The sequence below is a fragment of the Elgaria multicarinata genome, chromosome 4 (assembly GCF_023053635.1).
Source record: "Elgaria multicarinata webbii isolate HBS135686 ecotype San Diego chromosome 4, rElgMul1.1.pri, whole genome shotgun sequence".
NCBI lineage: Eukaryota > Metazoa > Chordata > Lepidosauria > Squamata > Anguidae > Elgaria > Elgaria multicarinata.
The window spans coordinates 5,423,742-5,443,469 of NC_086174.1; the positions used below are offsets into that span (position 1 = coordinate 5,423,742).

Sequence of the window (19,728 nt, forward strand, 5' to 3'; positions counted from 1 at the left end):
CCAACTCTGCTATTCTATGATTCTATGATCATAGGAAATGAGTCTTGGATGGAACCAAAACAGACAAACAGCTCTAAATTTTGGTTGAGACGGAAAACCAAACCAAAGCCACTCTGAGCTTTGTTTTGCCTGCTGTTCATTTCGGAAGCCCAAGCCACTGTGTGGACCCTAGCCTGCAGTTAGCACCGTCCGTGTTTGAATTGAGCCTCCCTTTGGAATAACAAGTTCCCTGCAAGTACTTGGGGCTCTGCTTGCATTCGCTCGCTGAAGGGCTTGAGGACAGTCGCAAGAATAATGTCTTGCTATTCCAGTCTTGGCCTGGGTTGTATAAGTCGTGTGGCGGTGAGCGTTTGATTATGCTGGATTTATTTTCAGACGTCTCGGGCTGTTCTTATTAACTGTCATCGCTTTGATCGAAAGCGCGCGGCGGATTTCTGCATCTGTAGTGCCCTGCTTTGCATTCCTAAACAGAAGCGGTGGAGTCGCGGCTGGGCGGACCGTGTGTCTGGCTTTCGCCGCCTTAGCTTGAATGTCGCTCGGCCCGAGCGGTCGTGAGCGGACGCTTCTGAGTGTAGATCGGAGGGAACGGAGAGAAGCCCAGTTGATAAGAAATGCGGCTACGGTAGGTGTGTCGAATATTTTCCTCGGAGGAACCCTGTGGGTAGCGAGCGGTGCGACCCGGTCTCCAGGTCCCTCTGACAGGGAGTCCTCCGGCGATGATCCCAAGCCATGGTCATGCGAATAGTGGGGAGGTTCAGGCCAGATAAAGGGAAGGACCACTTCGCAGGTGGCATCGTTGAACTGCGGAACTCACTGCCACAAGGATGGTCACCCATTTGGGGGGGGGGTTCAACAGGGGATTAGATGAATTCGTGGCAGAGAAGGCTATCACTGGTTAGTAGTCCTGATGGCTATATGCTAGCTTCAGTCTCAGAAGCAGCAGGCCTCTGTATACTAGTTGCTGGGGAACATGGAGCAGGGTGTTGCTGCTGCTGTGTTCATGTCTCAGTTGTGGGCTTCCCACAGGCAGCGTGGTTGGGCACTGTGTGGACAGAATGCTGGACTGGAGAGGCTTTTTGGTCTGATCCGGGCTGGCTCTCCTTATGCTCAGAAGTTCTCGTAGCCCCTGAATATACCATGTCAGGAGCTGAAGGGGGAAAAGGACGGGCCGTGCTGGATTAGACTACAGGTCCAACTAGGCTTGCACCCTGTTTTCCACGGTGCCTGGCTTCTGGGACGTCAACAAGCCGGGTAAAAAGGCAGGAGCCTTCTTGCCCTGTTGCTCCTAAGCAACTCGTATTTGGCAGCATACTGCCTTTGAATATGGAGGTTCCACTGCTGGGAGGAGGAGATGGTTACCAGTGGAAGCTGTTGGCTCCGATGCCAGTGGGATGGCAAATCCGATCCAGGTTTCAGTCAGAACTCTAAAGGAGCTATCCATGATGCCTCGCTATCCAAGTTCTGACTGGTTCTGGTTGAAACCCGGTGCGGATTCACACACACACACACACACACACACACACACACACACACACGGACATTGGAGCTGCCAGCCTCCATTGGAGGTTACTAGATTCCAAACCCGGGAGAGCCATCTCAGATCTTTGGGTTGGGGAAATCTAAATCGGTTCACTCACCGCCCCCCCTGGCTGTTAATGGTCCTAAGGAATCCTCCATGAAAAGAGCAGAGGACGCAACCCGAAGGCCATTTAACGGTGCCGACATGTGGGACTCCGAGCCAAAGCACTGTCCCTTTAAATGCCTCCCCACCCCCACCCACCGCTTTACCTGGACGTTGGGGCTCTTGCGGTCGTCAGGCCCTGCTTAGGGGTAGAAAGGCTCAGGTGAGCTCTGTGCTCTTGACAGATCAATGCCGTCTTTCCTGCCGTCTGAGTCGCTACTAGTCAACTCAACTCTGCAGGCGTTGCTTATATTCTTTCATAGAATCCTAGAATAGCAGAGTTGGAAGGGGCCTACAAGGCCATCGAGTCCAACCCCCTGCTCAATGCAGGAATCCACCCTAAAGCATCCCTGACAGATGGCTGTCCAGCTGCCTCTTGAAGGCATCTAGTGTGGGAGAGCCCACAACCTCCCTAGGTAACTGATTCCATTGTCGTACTGCTCTAACAGTCAGGAAGTTTTTCCTGATGTCCAGCTGGAATCTGGCTTCCTTTAACTTGATCCCGTTATTCCGTGTCTTGCACTCTGGGAGGATCAAGAAGAGATCCTGGCCCTCCTCTGTGTGACATCCTTTTAAGTATTTGAAGAGTGCTATCACATCTCCCCTCAATCTTCTCTTCTCCAGGCTAAACATGCCCAGTTCTTTCAGTCTCTCTTCAGAGGGCTTTGTTTCCAGACCCCTGATCATCCCGGTTGCCCTCCTCTGAACACGCTCCAGCTTGTCTGCGTCCTTCTTGAATTGTGGAGCCCAGAACTGGACGCAGTACTCTAGATGAGGCCTAACCAAGGCCGAATAGAGAGGAACCAGTACCTCACGTGATTTGGAAGCTATACTTCTATTAATGCAGCCCAAAATAGCATTTGCCTTTCTTGCAGGCGTGCAGCCTGGCTTGGATCTGGCGCTGGGTTGATCAGCACCAAATTGGGGCGGTTACAAGGCCGCTAATCAGAGAAGGGGAGTTCTTGTTTCCTTTTCAGATTGACCCAAGGCTGGTCATTTTGCTGCATGGTCCAGTCGGGGTGCGGAATAAGAGCTCCAGCAGAATGGAAAAGCTGAGTCTACGTGCTGGCAAATTTTCCCATCCACTTGCCCCTGAATCCATAGAATCATAGAATAGTAGACTTGGAAGGGGCCTACAAGGCCATCGAGTCCAACCCCCATCTGGCGCTCTTCCTTTCTCCCCACTGATTCTGGAGGGACTCTATCTCCAACTGCCAGGGGTCAAGAGAGATTTCCACCTACCCACAAATCCCTAGTTTGTTTGGGTTGGTTTTAATTATAAGTTGGTTTGAGAGCCCACCTTGGCTGAAAGGTTAGTTGTTAGTCACAGGTGGGGCCACTGGCAGGCCTCCAGATGTTTTGGCCTACAACTCCCACCATCCTTCACCTATGCTTGCTAGGGCTGATGGAAGTTGCTGCCTGATAACATCTGGAGGCTTCCTCTTGAGTATTGTGTCCAGTTCTGGGCACCACACTTCAAGAAGGATGCAGACAAGCTGGAGGGGGTTCAGAGGAGGGCAACCAGGATGATCAGGGGTCTGGAAACAAAGCCCTATGAAGAGAGACTGAGAGAACTGGGCATGTTTAGCCTGGAGAAGAGAAGGTTGTCACCCAGAGGAGAGCCAGGATCTCTTCTGAATCATCCCAGAGTGCAGGACATGGAATAATGGGCTTAAGTTACAGGAAGCCAGGTTCTGGCTGGACATCAGGAAAAAACTCCTGACTGTTAGAGCAGTATGACAATGGAATCAGTTCCCTAGGGAGGTTGTGGGCTCTCCCACCCTAGAGGCCTTCAAGAGGCAGCTGGACAGCCATCTGTCAGGAATGTTTTTTAGTGGGTCCTTGAATTGAGCAAGAGGTTGGACTCGATGGCCTTTTAGGTCTCTTCCAACTCAACTAGTCTATGATTCTGTTTAGGGCTACACATTCCCTCCTTCCTGGTATAAATACTGGTTTAGATCAGACATACTGAGATCAGTTGAATGGGCTTAAACCACATTGTTTTCAATGGGTCCACTCTGACTAAGTCTGGATCCTCCTTCAGCATTTTTACCTTGCTCTTCAGACAAAATGGCTCTGAGAGGTGAAATAAGATAAATAAAAGCAAGACAGTCCCTGCGCCTCAGGCTTCCAATCTAAAAGGCACGATGCAAAAGGAAAAAGTGATGAGCAGGGAGGAGGAAAAAAGCGCAAATGTGGGCACCAATGCTTTAACGATATAGTTGTTATAAAGATCACCTTAAACGGGACCATTTTGGGGATTGGAAGAGCCAGTTGGAGCTGATTTCAACGGAGCCTATGGAATGGCCTTCCTTCGCGTCTCTCCCTCTGCTGCAGCCTGGTGGAATGGAAATATCATTCATGAAATATAATAAACCAGTGGTTTCCAATTGGGGGTTCATGGACCCCAGGGGGTCCGGGTAACCCACCCAAGGGGTCTGCAGCACCATTCACATATTCACTATTCATTTCTGGAGTCCACGGATGACGAATTCCTACCAGAAGTAAAATATAACATCACTGAGCACCTGTGTGATTTAGCGACTAGCTTCAGAGATTACTCCCCTGCACCTAATCCTGAAAACTCATGGAGAAGGAATCCTTTTGAATGTGGTGATGTACAACTAACAACTCTGTCTGTGGAAGAGCAAGACGCACTTGTTGACGTGACTTGTGATGGTTCATTGAAATCGTTTTTCAAAGAATATAGACTGGACCAATTCTGGGTGAAGGTTTTTCCTGATTATAAGAAGTTAGGTGAAAAAGCTTTGAAACATCTAGTTCCCTTTTGTTCCACATATCTTTGTGAACAAACATTTTCAACATTTTGTTATATGAAGACCAAGCATAGAAATCGGCTCAATGTTGATCCAGATTTGAGATTAAAAGTAGGAAATATTGAACTGGATGTGGAAGGGATTGTTCGGGACCAAAAGAGGCACGATTTCTCCCATCCCATTCAGGTTTAGTAGCTGCTAGACAAGTCATAATTTGTTCAATTGTAAACTAGATGTTAGTAAAATCAAATTCATCTTTATATTCCTAACTAAATCATTGTCATTTTTGCGTGGTAATATCACAAACATTTAACAACGTTAAGTTTGTTTTTAATGGACCCCAGAATTGTTGTTTTTAAATCGATACTGTTGTTTTTATACTGTTGTTTTTATGTTTCTGATGGGTTTTTTAAAAAAATTGTATACTTTTTAATGTTTACCATTTTTAACTGTTGTAAACTGCCCAGAGAGCTTCGGCTGTGGGGGCGGTATAGAAATGTAATAAATAAATAAATAAATAAATAAATAAATACTGCTTTTAAATTATATATTGTTTTATTTATTTATTTATTTATTTATTTATTACATTTCTATACCGCCCGATAGCCGGAGCTCTCTGGGCGGTTCACAAAAAATAAAAACATTCAAAGTATAAAACAACAGTATAAAACCATAATATAAAATACAATATAAAAGCTCAACCAGATAAAAACAGCAGCAATGCAAAATTACAAATTTAAAACACCAAGTTAAACTTTATTTATAGACTGTTAAAATGCTGGGAGAATAAAAAGGTCTTCACCTGGCGTCTAAAAGCATATAATGTAGGTGCCAAGCGAACCTCCTTAGGGAGCTCATTCCACAGCCGGGGTGCCTCCTGGTAGCCACCTGCCTCACCTCCTTTGGCAGGGGCTCACAGAGATGGGCCCCTGAGGATGACCTTAGGGTCCGGGCAGGTACATATGGGAGGAGGCGTTCCTTCAGATAGCCTGGCCCCAAGCCGTTTAGGGCTTTAAATGTTAATACCAGCACTTTGAATTGGGCCCGGACCTGGACTGGCAGCCAATGAAGCTGGAAAAGGACTGGCGTAATGTGGTCTCGCTGGCCAGTCCCTGTTAGTAAACGGGCTGCCCTGTTTTGTACCAGTTGAAGTTTCCGGACCGTTTTCAAAGGCAGTCCCACGTATAACGCATTGCAGTAATCCAAACGAGAGGTTATCAGAGCAGCTAAGCTATCTCTTTTAACTTGGATCATGGTTTAATTTGTTTTTAATTGTGCATATTTATTGTTTTCTACTGCATGTTTTTATCGGTACGCTGCTCTGAGATCTTAATGATATAGGGTGGGATATAAATGTTTTAAATAAATAAATAATAAATAATTAAATATCACAAATTTTTTGGTCTGTTTTTTAGTATACCTAAAATCCTTTGCTTATTAAGGGCTATTCCTTGTTTTCTCCAAAAAATTGCTTCGCACAGGTAACTACCATAGAGATAACAAAAATTTCAAAAGTGAGGGGGTCCATGGCTTGACATTTGAAAAACAAGGTGTCTGCAGTATTTATCTAATTGGGAACCGCTGTAATAAACAATTCCACAGTGATCGCTTTAGACCCAGGTCTTGCTTCTTATCATAGAATCATAGAATCATAGAATAGCAGAGTTGGAAGGGGCCTACAAGGTCATCAAGTCCAACCCCCTGCTCAATGCAGGAATCCACCCTAAGGCATCCCTGACAGATGGTTGCCCAGCTGCCTCTTGAAGGCCTCTAGTATGGGAGAGCCCACAACCTCCCTAGGTCACTGGTTCCATTGTCGTACTGCTCTAACAGTCAGGAAGTTTTTCCTGATGTCCAGCTGGAATCTGGCTTCCTGTAACTTGAGCCCGTTATTCCGTGTCCTGCACTCTGGGAGGATCGAGAAGAGATCCTGGCCCTCCTCTGTGTGACCACCTTTGAAGTATTTGAAGAGTGCTATCATGTCTCCACTCAATCTTCTCTTCTCCAGGCTAAACATGCCCAGTTCTTTCTTGCCACGATCTTTTTAAAGAATGCTGTTTCGATGTGACGTAATGAAGCGGGTTGAGCTTTGACAAATGACTCGGGGACATGGGAAGTGAAGCGATTCCAGATGCCGAGCCCATTTCTGTTGCAAATATTTGGCTTCTGTATAGAGTCCCTCCTATCTGACAACTTCCTGCTCCCCTAATTCCGTCAGTGAGGCAGCTTTTTAGTAGGCTCTAAGTCCTTCTCTTATTCTTCTCCGCTGTTTTTTTCTAAAAAAAATTTTTTAATTTTAAAAAGCAAAACAAACAACAAGACGGCATCATGCTTTTTCTGTGGTGCAAGTCCTGAGGATAAAAAACCAGGAAAAACAACCCTCTCAAAAGAAACAAATGCATGTGATATAATTAAAGGAGTTGTAGAGAGTTATAAGGTCTTCAAACATTATGTAGTGATAAACCGCTAATGGAAATGAGTGTCCCTTAATTAACGAGGAGTATCACATTATTCTTAAATGTCTGATTGCAAGAACGGCCTTGTTGTAAATCAGCCTTTTAAACACGGGGCACCTTTACACGAGGGATTTACATGTGGTTTACAACCGAAATTGGTGATGGGATTGGCTATAGCATGGTTAAGGTCATACTTTCTTAGAAAGCGTGTGGTGTTCATTGTCATAGAATCATAGAATAGCAGAGTTGGAAGGGGCCTACAAGGCCATCGAGTCCAACCCCCTGCTCAATGCAGGAATCCACCCTAAAGCATCCCTGACAGATGCCTCTTGAAGGCCTCTGGTGTGGGAGAGCCCACCACCTCCCTAGGTCACTGGTTCCATTGTCGTACTGCTCTAACAGTCAGGAAGTTTTTCCTGATGTCCAGCTGGAATCTGGCTTCCTTTAACTTGAGCCCGTTATTCCGTGTCCTGCACTCTGGGAGGATCGAGAAGAGATCCTGGCCCTCCTCTGTGTGACAACCTTTTAAGTATTGGAAGAGTGCTGTCATGTCTTCCCTCAATCTTCTCTTCTCCAGGCTAAACATGCCCAGTTCTTTCAGTCTCTCTTCATAGGGCTTTGATTCCAGACCCCTTCTCATCCTGGTTGCCCTCCTCTGAACATGCTCCAGCTTGTCTGCGTCCTTCTTGAATTGTGGAGCTCAGAACTGGACGCAATACTCTAGATGAGGCCTAACCAGAGCTGAATAGAGAGGAATCATAGAATCATAGAATAGCAGAGTTGGAAGGGACCTACAAGGCCATCGAGTCCAATCCCCTGCTCAATGCAGGAATCCACCCTAAAGAATCCCTGACAGAGGGTTGTCCAGCTGCCTCTTGAAGGCCTCTAGTGTGGGAGAGCCCACAGCCTCCCTAGGTAACTGGTTTCATTGTCGTACTGCTCTAACAGTCAGGAAGTTTTTCTGGCTTCCTTTAACTTGAGCCCGTTATTCTGTGTCCTGCACTCTGGGAGGATCGAGAAGAGATCCTGGCCCTCCTCTATGTGACAACCTTTTAAGTATTTGAAGAGTGCTATCATGTCTCTCTATTCCCACAATCTTAGTTTCTTACTGTAGTTCCAGGCATGCCAGAAGAGCAAGTGAATCATTTAGAAGTTGGGATTTGGTAGAGTGACCCTATGAAAAGGAGGACAGGGCACCTGTATCTTTAACAGTTGTATTGAAAAGGGAATTTCAGCAGGTGTTATTTGTATATGGGGAACCTGGTGAAATTCCCTCTTCCTTACAACAGTTAAAGGTGCAGGAGCTATACTAGAGTGACCAGCTTTAAAAGAGGGCAGGGCACCTGCAGCTTTCACTGTGGTGATGAAGAGGGAATTTCCCCAGGTTCCCCATATATACAAATGACACCTGCTGAAATTCCCTTTTCAATACAACTGTTAAAGATACAGGAGCCCTGTCCTACTTGTCATAGGGTCGCCCGAGATTTGGAGTAACGGCTTCTGTGTACATGACAACCTTATCAGAAACTGTTAGATTGAACATTCTTATCTAACCCAGATTGAGTTCACATGAGCAAAGATGAAAGTTATTGGCCCTGTTCAGGCAACATACTAAACCATGATTCTGAGCTAAACATTGACCCTGTTCAGACTACACACAGTGGTTAAGCATTTTGAGTGAAACGTTATGGCTTAGTGTGTCATGTGAACCATTCCATGGTGGCTACATAACCACGGTTTAAACACGCTCACTAACCATTTGCTGCAAAAGGGTAGCAGCCTAACTATCACTTAGTGTATTGTCTGAACAGGCCCATTATGGCTTAGTGTGTCATGTAAACCATTCCTAACCATGGTGGCTACATAACCATGGTTTAAACATGCTCACTACCACTTACTGGAAAAGGGTTAGTGGCCTAACCATGGCTTAGTGTGTCATCTGAACAGGCCCACTAGCTAATTCTGTAATGGAAGCCCAAAGTTTTTACACACTGAGCAGATTCAAGCACAGACCATTTTTAGAAGCAATAAAGTATTCCTTACATGATGTGAGAGATATACGTTTTAGTAATTTTTTTAAAAAATGGTGAATGCCATCATTTGCTGGTAATTCTTAAGATTTTAAGAAGCTCAGAGGAGCTTTTAAAGAAATGCTGACATTAACCAATAGATCTTAAGGCTATGTGCCGTCACATGCAGTGCAATTCTATGCATGGTTTACTCAGAAGTAAGCCTCATTTTGTTCAATGTGGCTTATTCCTGAGAGTGTTTAGGATTGCAGCTCAAACATCCAAATATGAACTGCATTTCTGTGATTTGCTCATAGAGGATTTTTTGATGTAAGTGTTAAAAATAAGCCTCATGATCCATAGAATCATAGAATTGTAGAGTTGGAAGGGGCCTACAAGGCCATCGAGTCCAACCCCCTGCTCAATGCAGGAACCCACCCTAAAGCATCCCTGACAGAGGGTTGTCCAGCTGCCTCTTGAAGGCCTCTAGAGTGGGAGATCCCACAACCTTCCTAGGTAACTGGTTCCATTGCCGTACTGCTCTAACAGTCAGGAAGTTTTTTCTGATGTCCAGCTGGAATCTGGCTTCCTTTAACTTGAGCCCGTTATTCTGTGTCCTGCACTCTGGGAGGATCGAGAAGCGATCCTGGCCCTCCTCTGTGTGACAACCTTTTATGATAGAGTGCTATCATGTCTCCCCTCAATCTTCTCTTCACCAGGCTAAACATGCCCAGTTCTTTCAGTCTCTCTTCATAGGGCTTTGTTTCCAGACTCTTGATCATCCTGGTTGCCCTCCTTTGAACACGCTCCAGCTTGTCTGCGTCCTTCTTGAAGTGTGGAGCCCAGAACTGGACGCAATACTCTAGATGAGGCCTAACCAAGGCCCAACTAGAGAGGAACCAGTACCTCACACGAATTGGAAGCTATACTTCTATTAATGCAGCCCAAAATAGCATTTGCCTTTCTTGCAGCCATATCGCACTGTTGGCTCATATTCAGCTTGTGATCTACAACAATTCCAAGATCCTTCTCATTTTTAGTATTGCTGACCCAAGTGTCCCCCATGTTGTAACTGTGCGTTTGGTTTCTATTTCCAAGCATTGTTGTCATGTCTTGCAGACCCTTCTAAACTTGCCAGTAAATGTCAACATTCACTAAGATTTGACACAAATTCTACTCTTCCCTTTAGTTTGGCAAATTTTTAACAAGTAACAAGAGTACGATATATATTCGTACATTTAAACATTTGTCATTGTTTATCCAAATGCGTTCATTAAATAGTTAAAGGAACGTGTCGGGTTTTCCTGGAAATGATGTATACTTCTGTCTTCCATCTGCTGCTCATAGAATGTTTATTAATTTAATCAAGGCCATATTAATCCAGGTTCTCTCAACTTTCAGAATTTCTTTCCATTTCCAATAATTTGCGATCCCTGGCTTTGGGTGTCATCAACGAAACAGCAGTCAATTCGGTATCTTTAATCTTAGCCTTCCTTTACAAAAAACCTAATAATATAATCATTGATCCCACGTCAATTATTAATCCACAACTTTTTCTATAATTTCCAAGCGTGTCTGTTGGGTGGTGGTGGGGAAATCAATATGTCTGCACGTCATCTGCCTGTGGCATATAATTTTTACGCTACTCATTGTATCTCTGACATTTCTTTGAACATCTGGGTGAGCATCATTTAAAAATATATATTTGTGCAGTTAAGCAGCACTAGTGTAGGGTTCTAAGACTGCAATCCTATACTTTAGAGGTACACCACAGAGGGCTTTCTCTGTGGTGGCAACCCAGTTGTGGAATACCTTCCCCGTCAAGGCCCGTCTGATGCTGACACTGGCTTCATTTCGGAGCCAAGTTAAAACATGGCTCTTTATCAAAGCCTTCGAGGGCTAAATTCTCCATGGTCACACATAGGCCTTAGGTAGACCTACCGTATTTCTTCGATTGTAAGACGCACACTAATTTCAGTACCACCAACAGAAAAAAAGCTCTGATTCTAAGAAATAATAAACGCACCCGCGATTCTAAGACGCCCCCCGTTTTTAGAGATGTTTATAAGGGGGAAAAAGTGTGTCTTAGAATTGAAGAAATACGGTACCTCTTATCACGCGACGGAGGAGGAAGATCTCGCGTTGTGTTTAACATGAGATCCCTCCTCCGTTTACACGCGAGGCGCAATGACCTCAGGAGGAGAGGTGTCGCGCCCGCCATTTTTAATATATTTTTTAAGGAGAACGGAGCGCACGAACGGTTGTGCGCAAAAGGTAGGTTTTTAAAAACATTTTAATTACTTCCCCGCTGCCCCCCCCCCGATGGGCGCAGCCGGATCAACCCGCGGCAATGGGTCACATGTTCCGTGGTCTCGGGTTCACCCTAAGACCGCAGAAAAACCGGGGCCAAAGAGGAGGGCTATATCCCGGGGCGAGGGAGGAATGATCCCTCCCTGATCCTGGGATCCCCTGGGCGTCATGTGGACGCACAGGGACAATCCCAGGGTTCGCCCCGGGATAAAGTCCCATCTAGCTAAGGCCATAGTTTTAATTATTTTAATTGTTTTTATTGCTTTTAATTTTTTTTCTACTGGTTTTAATTTGTTAAAAATTTAATACTTCTTTAGCTGTGTATATTTATGTTTACGTTGATCTGATTTTATCTGTACACCCCCCTGAGATCCTGGTGATATAGGGCAGGATACAAATGTTTTAATAAATAAATAAATAAACAAACAAATCCTCAGGTTGTATGTGGCTCTTTTCTGCTCCTAGTGTGGCCCTCACCTGCTTTCCCCCCACAGCTCAGCTGATTCTCCCACTACTTCTTCTAGCCTGGAGAAGAGAAGATTGAGGGGAGACATGAGAGCACTCTTCAAATACTTAAAAGGTTGTCACACAGAGGAGGGCCAGGATCTCTTCTCGATCCTCCCAGAGTGCAGGACACGGAGTAACGGGCTCAAGTTAAAGGAAGCCAGATTCCGGCTGGACATCAGGAAAAACTTCCTGACGGTTAGAGCAGTACGACAATGGAACCAGTGACCTAGGGAGGTGGTGGGCTCTCCCACACTAGAGGCCTTCAAGAGGCAGCGGGACAACCCCCTGTCAGGGATGCTTTAGGGTGGATTCCTGCATTGAGCAGGGGGTTGGACTCGATGGCCTTGTAGGCTCCTTCCAACTCTGCTATTCTATGATTCTATGATTCCCCAGGCAAGGGGAAGGTTTTTCCTAGCAAGGAAAAGCTCTTAACTCCCATCAGCCACTGATCAGATTTGAAAACTTTTCCCTGCTGGGCAGGAATTTATTTATTTATTTATTTATTACATTTTTATACCGCCCAATAGCCGAAGCTCTCTATTGATCTCAGCGGGACTTAATTCTGAGCGGATGTTCTTAAGATTGCGCTGTAAAATAGAGTTGTCACCCGATGAAAGACATCTTAGTCGATGAATGATGTGTAAGTTTTATTCTTTTAATTGAGTTAATCCACATACATTTGAAGATGAAGAAAAGAACATTTTAAAAGGGGGGACGGACAAAAGCACACATTCTTTGTTTTCAAATAAGGCATGCATGCGTTCCAGGAGGCCTCTGCTTAGAAGAAGCATTCCCACATCTGTGAGAGAAAGGAAAGAATGCATCTTTTAAGCTGGCGCTTGGTATCTGTAGTTTATATACGTACTTGCATTAAAAATGAACTTAATACTACAGCAGCAACCTCTTCCAATCAATGTATTAGGGCAGCCTTCCTCAACCTGGGGCGCTCCAGATGTGTTGGACTGCATCTCCCAGAATGCCCCAGCCAGGCTGGGGCATTCTGGGAGTTGTAGTCCAACACATCTGGAGCGCCCCAGGTTGAGGAAGGCTGTATTAGGGACTTAATTAAATGAATCAAAAGATGGTTGGTTGGTTGATCTAGCCGGATGACTGTTGAAATGTTATAACTGTATTTTTAAAAATGGGTTTCTTTTAAAACACAAATCTGTAGTCAGGTGTAAACTGCTGCTGTCCCATAAAATCCAAAATCTTTTTAATTTCCTTACATTCCCTCCACTTTAAGAACGTCAGAAGAGCCCTGATCTAGAGGGAGAGGCGGGTAACAAATAAATATATTATATACTACTACTACTACTACTAATAATAATAATAATAATAATAATACAAATAATAATTATTTTTTGTGAACCGCCTAGAGAGTTTCGGCTATTGGGCGGTATAAAAATGTAATAAATAAATAAATAAATAAATAATAATAATAATAAAAATAATAATAATAATATTCTGACCTTCACAAACCTCTCTCTCTTCCTGCTGCCTTTTCCATGCCTCTGCAGCGTTTTCCCTCAGCCTGCTGCCCTCCATTGCAGCTGCAACTCCCATCATCCTCAGTCAGATGAGGATGGTGGGGATTGTAGTCCCAAACCTGGAGGGCACCAGGTTATGGAAGCCTGCTGTTTGGTTTTTAGATTATAATTCTGAGGCCAGGCCCGGTATTGCTGGGTTTTGCCTAAATAGCCTAGGTACTCATTTTTTATTTTTTTTTAATAACGTGATGTATCAGTAGATCATTATTCTAACAATAAATCACAATTTATAGATAGGTTTGTATAGGAATTTCTCTGGCATGTTTCCCCCCCTCTTGGTCTACCGAGTTTTCTTAGGGCAGCTGTTTGGCATGCAAGAAAGGTTGCTGCAGCCTTTTGCCGATAGATTGACAGGCAAACCTGCTGAAAATGCCAGATTTTGAAAGTATTGGAAAAAGGGACCATTTAGAAATGACTGAATAAAGGCTTTGAGTCGTTTTCTAAGAAATGTAATTGATGTGAATAATAATGATGATGAAGACAATGATGATGTTGTATCAATGGTAGTTGGAGAAGCAGCATCCCTTGATGACCTTAAAGCATTCTTCTGCAACCTGGGGTCCTCCAGATGTGTTGGGCCACAACACACCTGGAGGCCAATGGCCCTCCTGGCTGGGCATGATGGGAGTTGGGTTCCGTTACACCAGGTTGTGGAACCAGAGAACAAGAGAACTCTGGTCTAGGAAGAGGCATTCTGCAAATATTTGGGCCCCAAGCCATTTAGGGGTTTAAAGGTAAGCACTCCAGCACCTCAACTTTGGCTCGGGAGTGAATCAGTATTCAGTGTCACTTGTTTCGAGTCTGTGTAATTTGGCTCCACCTGGCTATATGGGTCATGACATTCCTGGCTACCATGTCCTGCACTAGCGGAAGCTTCTGAATATTCTTCAAGGGCAGCCCCGCCTGTATCGCACAACAGCGATCCATCTAGTTTGGTTTCTGTTGTGATTGGCTGAGCTTAGCTGCAGTCATCCTGGTAGCTGGGGGTAAATAAATTTCCCCAGCAACAATATATTAGCCTGGAGAAGAGAAGATTGAGGGGAGACATGAGAGCACACTTCAAATACTTAAAAGGTTGTCACACGGAGGAGGGCCAGGATCTCTTCTCGATCCTCCCAGAGTGCAGGGCACGGAATAACGGGCTCAAGTTAAAGGAAGGGAGATTCCGGCTGGACATCAGGAAAAACTTCCTGACTGTTAGAGCAGTACGACAATGGAATCAGTTACCTAGAGAGGTTGTGGGCTCTCCCACACTAGAGTCATTCAGGAGGCAGCTGGACAACCCTCTGTTAGGAATGCTTTAGGGTTGATTCCTGCATTGAGCAGGGGGTTGGACTCGATGGCCTTGTAGGCCCCTTCCAACTCTGCTATTCTATGATTCTATGAGTTACACCTACTATAACGGGGATTTTAAGGACCACTGTTGTTGCAAGGTATTGCAGGAACCCACGCTTCCAAGCAGACTGTTCAGTACCTCTTAAAATTAAAAAAAGACCACCAGAAAATTCCTCCTACAGCACAGACAACGTGTATCTAAAAACAATTTTTAAACAGTCAACCACATTGATTGGCTGTCAACGGCTATCAGTCCTGATGGCTGTTTGCTACCTCCAGGAGCAGAGGCTGTAGGCCTATGTATACCAGGTGCCAGGGAATATGGGTGGGAGGGTGCTGTTGCGCCATGTCCTGCTTGTGAGTCCTTGGTTGGTCACTGTGTGGACAGAGTGCTGGACTCGATGGACCCTTGGTCTTATCCAGCATCAGGGCTCTTCTTATGTTCTTATTGCATCAGGTCAATTGGCTCCAGGCAAACTAGAGTGTACTGGCCGGAGGCCATGAGTCTGTGTGCGTTTTCCCGGTCCTTCTTTTCATCTTTTGCCACTGCGTTCCTCTCCCCAGTCTGCTGGAAACCATGTTTCACTACACCGACGAACCCAGATTCACCATAGAGCAGATCGACCTGCTTCAGCGTTTGCGGCGCACCGGGATGACGCGTCACGAGATCCTCCACGCCTTGGAAACCTTCGACCGCCTCGACCAGGAGCACAGCGACAAATTTGGCCGGCGGTCCGCCTACGGGGGCGGCAGCTGCAGCAACAGCACCACCACCAACGTGCCGGCGTCCTCCTCCACGGCCACGGCTTCCACGCAGACCCAGCACTCTGGGATGTCCCCGTCGCCTAGCAATAGTTACGACACCTCCCCGCAGCCTTGCACTACCAATCAGAACGGGAGGGAGAGTAACGAGAGGTTGTCCGCCTTCAACGGGAAGATGTCGCCCACGCGTTACCCGCTGGCCAACAGCATGGCCCAAAGGTCGTACAGCTTCGAGGCCTCCGAGGAGGACTTGGACGTGGATGACAAAGTGGAAGAGCTGATGAGGTGAGCAAAGCCATGTTGCATAGACCCAGAGTTCCCCCCTCCCCCTAAATGCTCCTTCCGCTCCCCCCTCCCCTAGGACTGACACTTCAGAGAGTCAACCCCAGCAGGCCCTCCTTCTCAGGTGGGATCCCATGACTCTACTCTTGTCTCAAAGCCACGCGGGTTCAAGATGGATCCTGACCAGACCTCTGTTCACCCACACAGCCTCAGGATGGGTTCGGATGAACGTCCTACATCTGGCTCAGTGATTGTACCTAATAGTAGCAAGTTTGAGGCTTAGCCATCGCTGGAAAACTTGCGTGATTTAGTTTTAGAGATGGGGGTCTACCCTCTTTCTCGTTGGACTGGACTGGAGGCCGGTCACTGGCTGTGTGGTCCAGTGGAGTGCAGATTATTTTTAATTTTTTTAAAAAATTTATTTAATACTTCAACATACATCAATACAATAAAAACAATACTACATAATACATAAATTGTTGGATATCATTTGATAACATATATTCTAGCTTATTCTATTAACATAATCATACTTAACATAAAAGTGCACCCTCCCCAACCACGGGATCTCATTCCTGTTTCCAAAATCTCATTGCTTCTTCTGGAGGTACTTTCCCACTCCCCTTAGATAAAACCAATTCTAGGAACTGTTTCCATATTCCCTCAAAATCACTTGTTTTTATCATTCCTCGTCTAACTTTTATATTACATGTTAATTTTTCATTAATAGCAATATCCCATATTTCTTTATACCAATCTTCTATATGATAATCCCCTTGAACCTTCCAGTTCCTAGAATCATTAACCTTGCTGCAGTTAACAAATTCGTTATCAATTCTTTTGTCTCTTTGCTACAATTTAATTCTCCATATAATGATAACAATACCACTATAGGTGTCTCTTCAATCTCCATTCCTAAAATTTATTTTATCGCATTAAATACCATTTCCCACAATTTTTGTACAAATTTGCATTCCCACCAAATATGTAAATACGTTCCCTTTTTTTTGACAACCTCTCCAGCAATTTGCTGAGTTCAACTTATTTATTTTATTTAATCTTACCCGGGTTAGATAAGTGGAGTGCAAATTCGGAGTGATAACTCCAGAGAGAACTCCCTTCACCTGGATCTTTGAAAGGTCCTCTCCGCAAACCTTGGACACTCTCTGCATTCTTTTCTTTGTTTTTAAATGAAATACAGTTTCATTGCAACGTAAGAAAACAGTCTGAGCTAATCTCCAAGCCAGCTTCGAAAGATGATTTTGGATTAGGTGGGAAGTAATAAGCAGTTCTGTGTCTGTTCAGCCAGAAACAAATAATTAAAATTCTGCATTTGAGTAAACTAGATAATACATACCCACACCCACGGAATATGAATTCTGCAAGCTGTATAGATGATCCCAATGGCCATTCTCTTCCCTTAATGTTTTATTATGATTTTATCAGAACATAAGCCTATGTGGCTGGGTGTTGCTGTTTTATTCTTTTACTACGTACAGCACCATGTACACCGATGGTGCTATATAAATAAATAAATAATAATAATCGTATTTCTGCATTTAGAGAAACTATTGTTATCCTGGTTTTTCCAGAAATCAGAGCACAGTGTCACAGAAGGCCCTGAATCCTGAACCTCACCCTGTCCCGATTTGAGATTTCAACAGGCCATCCCCAAACAAGTCCAGGGCACATCTTTATAGCCGTAAAGGCTAGAGACTTACCGGTTCTTAGAACGTTCAGATCCCAACTTATGATTTTGCCTCCGGCCTGCGTGGGGGGCTCAGAGCGTTCGCTTTAGCAAAAAGCCCACATTCACCATACTGTGTGAGAACTTGAGAGTGTTCCTGACACTGTCAGTTGCCAAAGGGTCCTTCTCTGGCCATGCGTTCTGCCCATTATCCATCTCCCTAGTTCCGTTCTAGGTGTCTCCTTTTCATGCTCAAGCACAATCCCAGCAGAGCGATATGAGGCTTTGGAGTGGTAACCAGGGTGAGTGTGAAGCCCCCGCCCCCCAGCCAAGACTTCGCTTTATGTGCCTACTTGCATATTATCATAGAATCATAGAATAGCAGAGTTGGAAGGGACCTACAAGGCCATCGAGTCCAACACCTTGCTCAATGCAGGAATCCACCCTAAAGCGTCCCTGACAGATGGTAGTCCAGATGCCTCTTGAATGCCTCCAGTGTGGGAGAGCCCAAAATCTCCCTAGGTAACTGATTCCATTGTCGTACCGCTCTAACAGTCAGGAAGTTTTTCCTGATGTCCAGCTGGAATCTGGCTTCCTTTAACTTGAGCCCGTTATTCCGTGCCCTGCACTCTGGGAGGATCGAGAAGAGATCCTGGCCCTCCTCTGTGTGACAACCTTTTAAGTATTTGAAGAGTGCTCTCATGTCTCCCCTCCATCTTCTCTTCTCCAGGCTAAACATGCCCAGTTCTACATTATAGATTCGGCTAACCAGGTCTGCCTTCCTCACCACTCCTATGTAGCCTTTGCCCTCTGTGGCTTCTCCTTCTTTTGCCCTCTATGCCCACCCTATCTCCTCCCCTCCCCAAAACTCTTGGTTTGGCTTGACCTTTGCCCCCAGCACTCTAATTCCCCAGCCTGATTTAGGGAGAGACCGTAGCTCTGTAGTGGAGCACTTGCTTTATGTGTAGAAAGTCCCAGGTTCGATTCGCCAAAATAAAGGCTGTCTCAGCTAGCACGGCTGAAAAGACCGTTGCCTTGATCCTTGGAGAGCCATTACCAGCCAAAATAGACAGCAGCCATGGGGTAGTTTGTGGACATCTGGCTTTGTCATTGTGTCCGAACCCATCCCTGCAAACAAACCATGGTTTGTGAAGCAGCTGCAAACCCCAAATAAATTTGACCCCTGAGTTAGAGGTTCACAACAGCAGAAAAAGTTAATATGACTGTTTCTTGCCGGACAGATCTATTAAGGAACAGCTTCCGTTGGGTCTCCTCTCTCTCTCTCTCTCTCCCCTTCCGGCACTGCCCCCTTCACCTAGGGCTCACCTGCAAACTCCCCTCCCTCTCTTCCCTGTAAGGAAGTGTCTCTAAATTACAACAATGACTACACCGTCCCGCCTGAAACGAACGGTTTGCCCAGCAAGAGCAGCCTGAAAATGAAGCCACTGCGAAGCCTTTGCAAAATGGAAACAAAACCAGAAATAAGGAAAAACATGCTGCGGTTTGTTTGCTTGTTCGTCCGCGAGGCGATGCATGGCTAGAGCAACAGACCGTGGTTAACATCAACCATGGTTTAGCGTTATGTGTGAACGCAGCCAATGCTGGCTTAGAAGGATTCAATGGCCAGACTTTGCATAAGGCAGCTTCGCGTTTCTGAGATATCCCCTAAATGGAAGATGGCATGGAGGCTAGGTCTGTAGGAGAGGCCGGGAGAGCTACGTTTTGAACTCCCTGGGCAGCTGGAAAGGCCCGGCTTGTCCTCCCCGCCAGCCTGCATGGCCGTGGCAAAGGCCTGTGGAACATGTCGGGGGTTGGGTGTTTTCTGTATTCCTGTGATGTCAAAACGTGCCTCTTCCTTTGATGCTCCTTTGAGCTACGCTCCCCTGTGCAAGAGCCTTGTTTTATGACCGAAGCTTCCGACGCGGCTTTTCCCTTTTTAAGACGCTGGTGGGAGAGATTTATTCGTTCCCCTGTAATGAAACTTTGTGCATTCCATATGGCTTGCATGAATTTACACAGGCCGTGAGTCATCCATTCTCCTCCTCGTACGCTTTGATCAACTGATGACACTGATTAAAAGAAATGTCCACTGGCGAAAGTGATATATCCAACCCCACCCCACCCCTCCATCCCCATAAATGCGTCTTCAGATTCTACTTCGGCTCTGTCTTTCTCTGTTTTTAATTTTTCCTCTCCCCCCCCACCCCCAAACCCCCCATTTTGGTAGGAGGGACAGCAGCGTGATAAAAGAAGAAATCAAAGGCTTCCTGGCCAACCGGAGAATTTCGCAAGCCGTCGTTGCGCAGGTAACAGGTAAGCGCTCAAACAGCCCCGTCCTCCCCCCCCCCCGCCGAGGCGCTGCCCCTCCGCCGTCT

General features: G+C 45.6%; 1 protein-coding gene across 10 annotated transcripts in view; it reads left to right on the top strand.

The window, feature by feature from the left end:
- HMBOX1 (homeobox containing 1) overlaps positions 1–19,728 on the top strand; it is a 146,833-nt gene that overhangs the window by 75,053 nt on the left and 52,052 nt on the right. For all 10 annotated transcript variants that reach the window (XM_063123752.1, XM_063123753.1, XM_063123754.1 and 7 more), the window contains exons 3-4: positions 15,187–15,669; positions 19,581–19,666. In XM_063123752.1, coding sequence (XP_062979822.1) covers positions 15,187–15,669; positions 19,581–19,666 — 569 coding nt within the window. The remainder of the gene's footprint in view (positions 1–15,186; positions 15,670–19,580; positions 19,667–19,728) is intronic.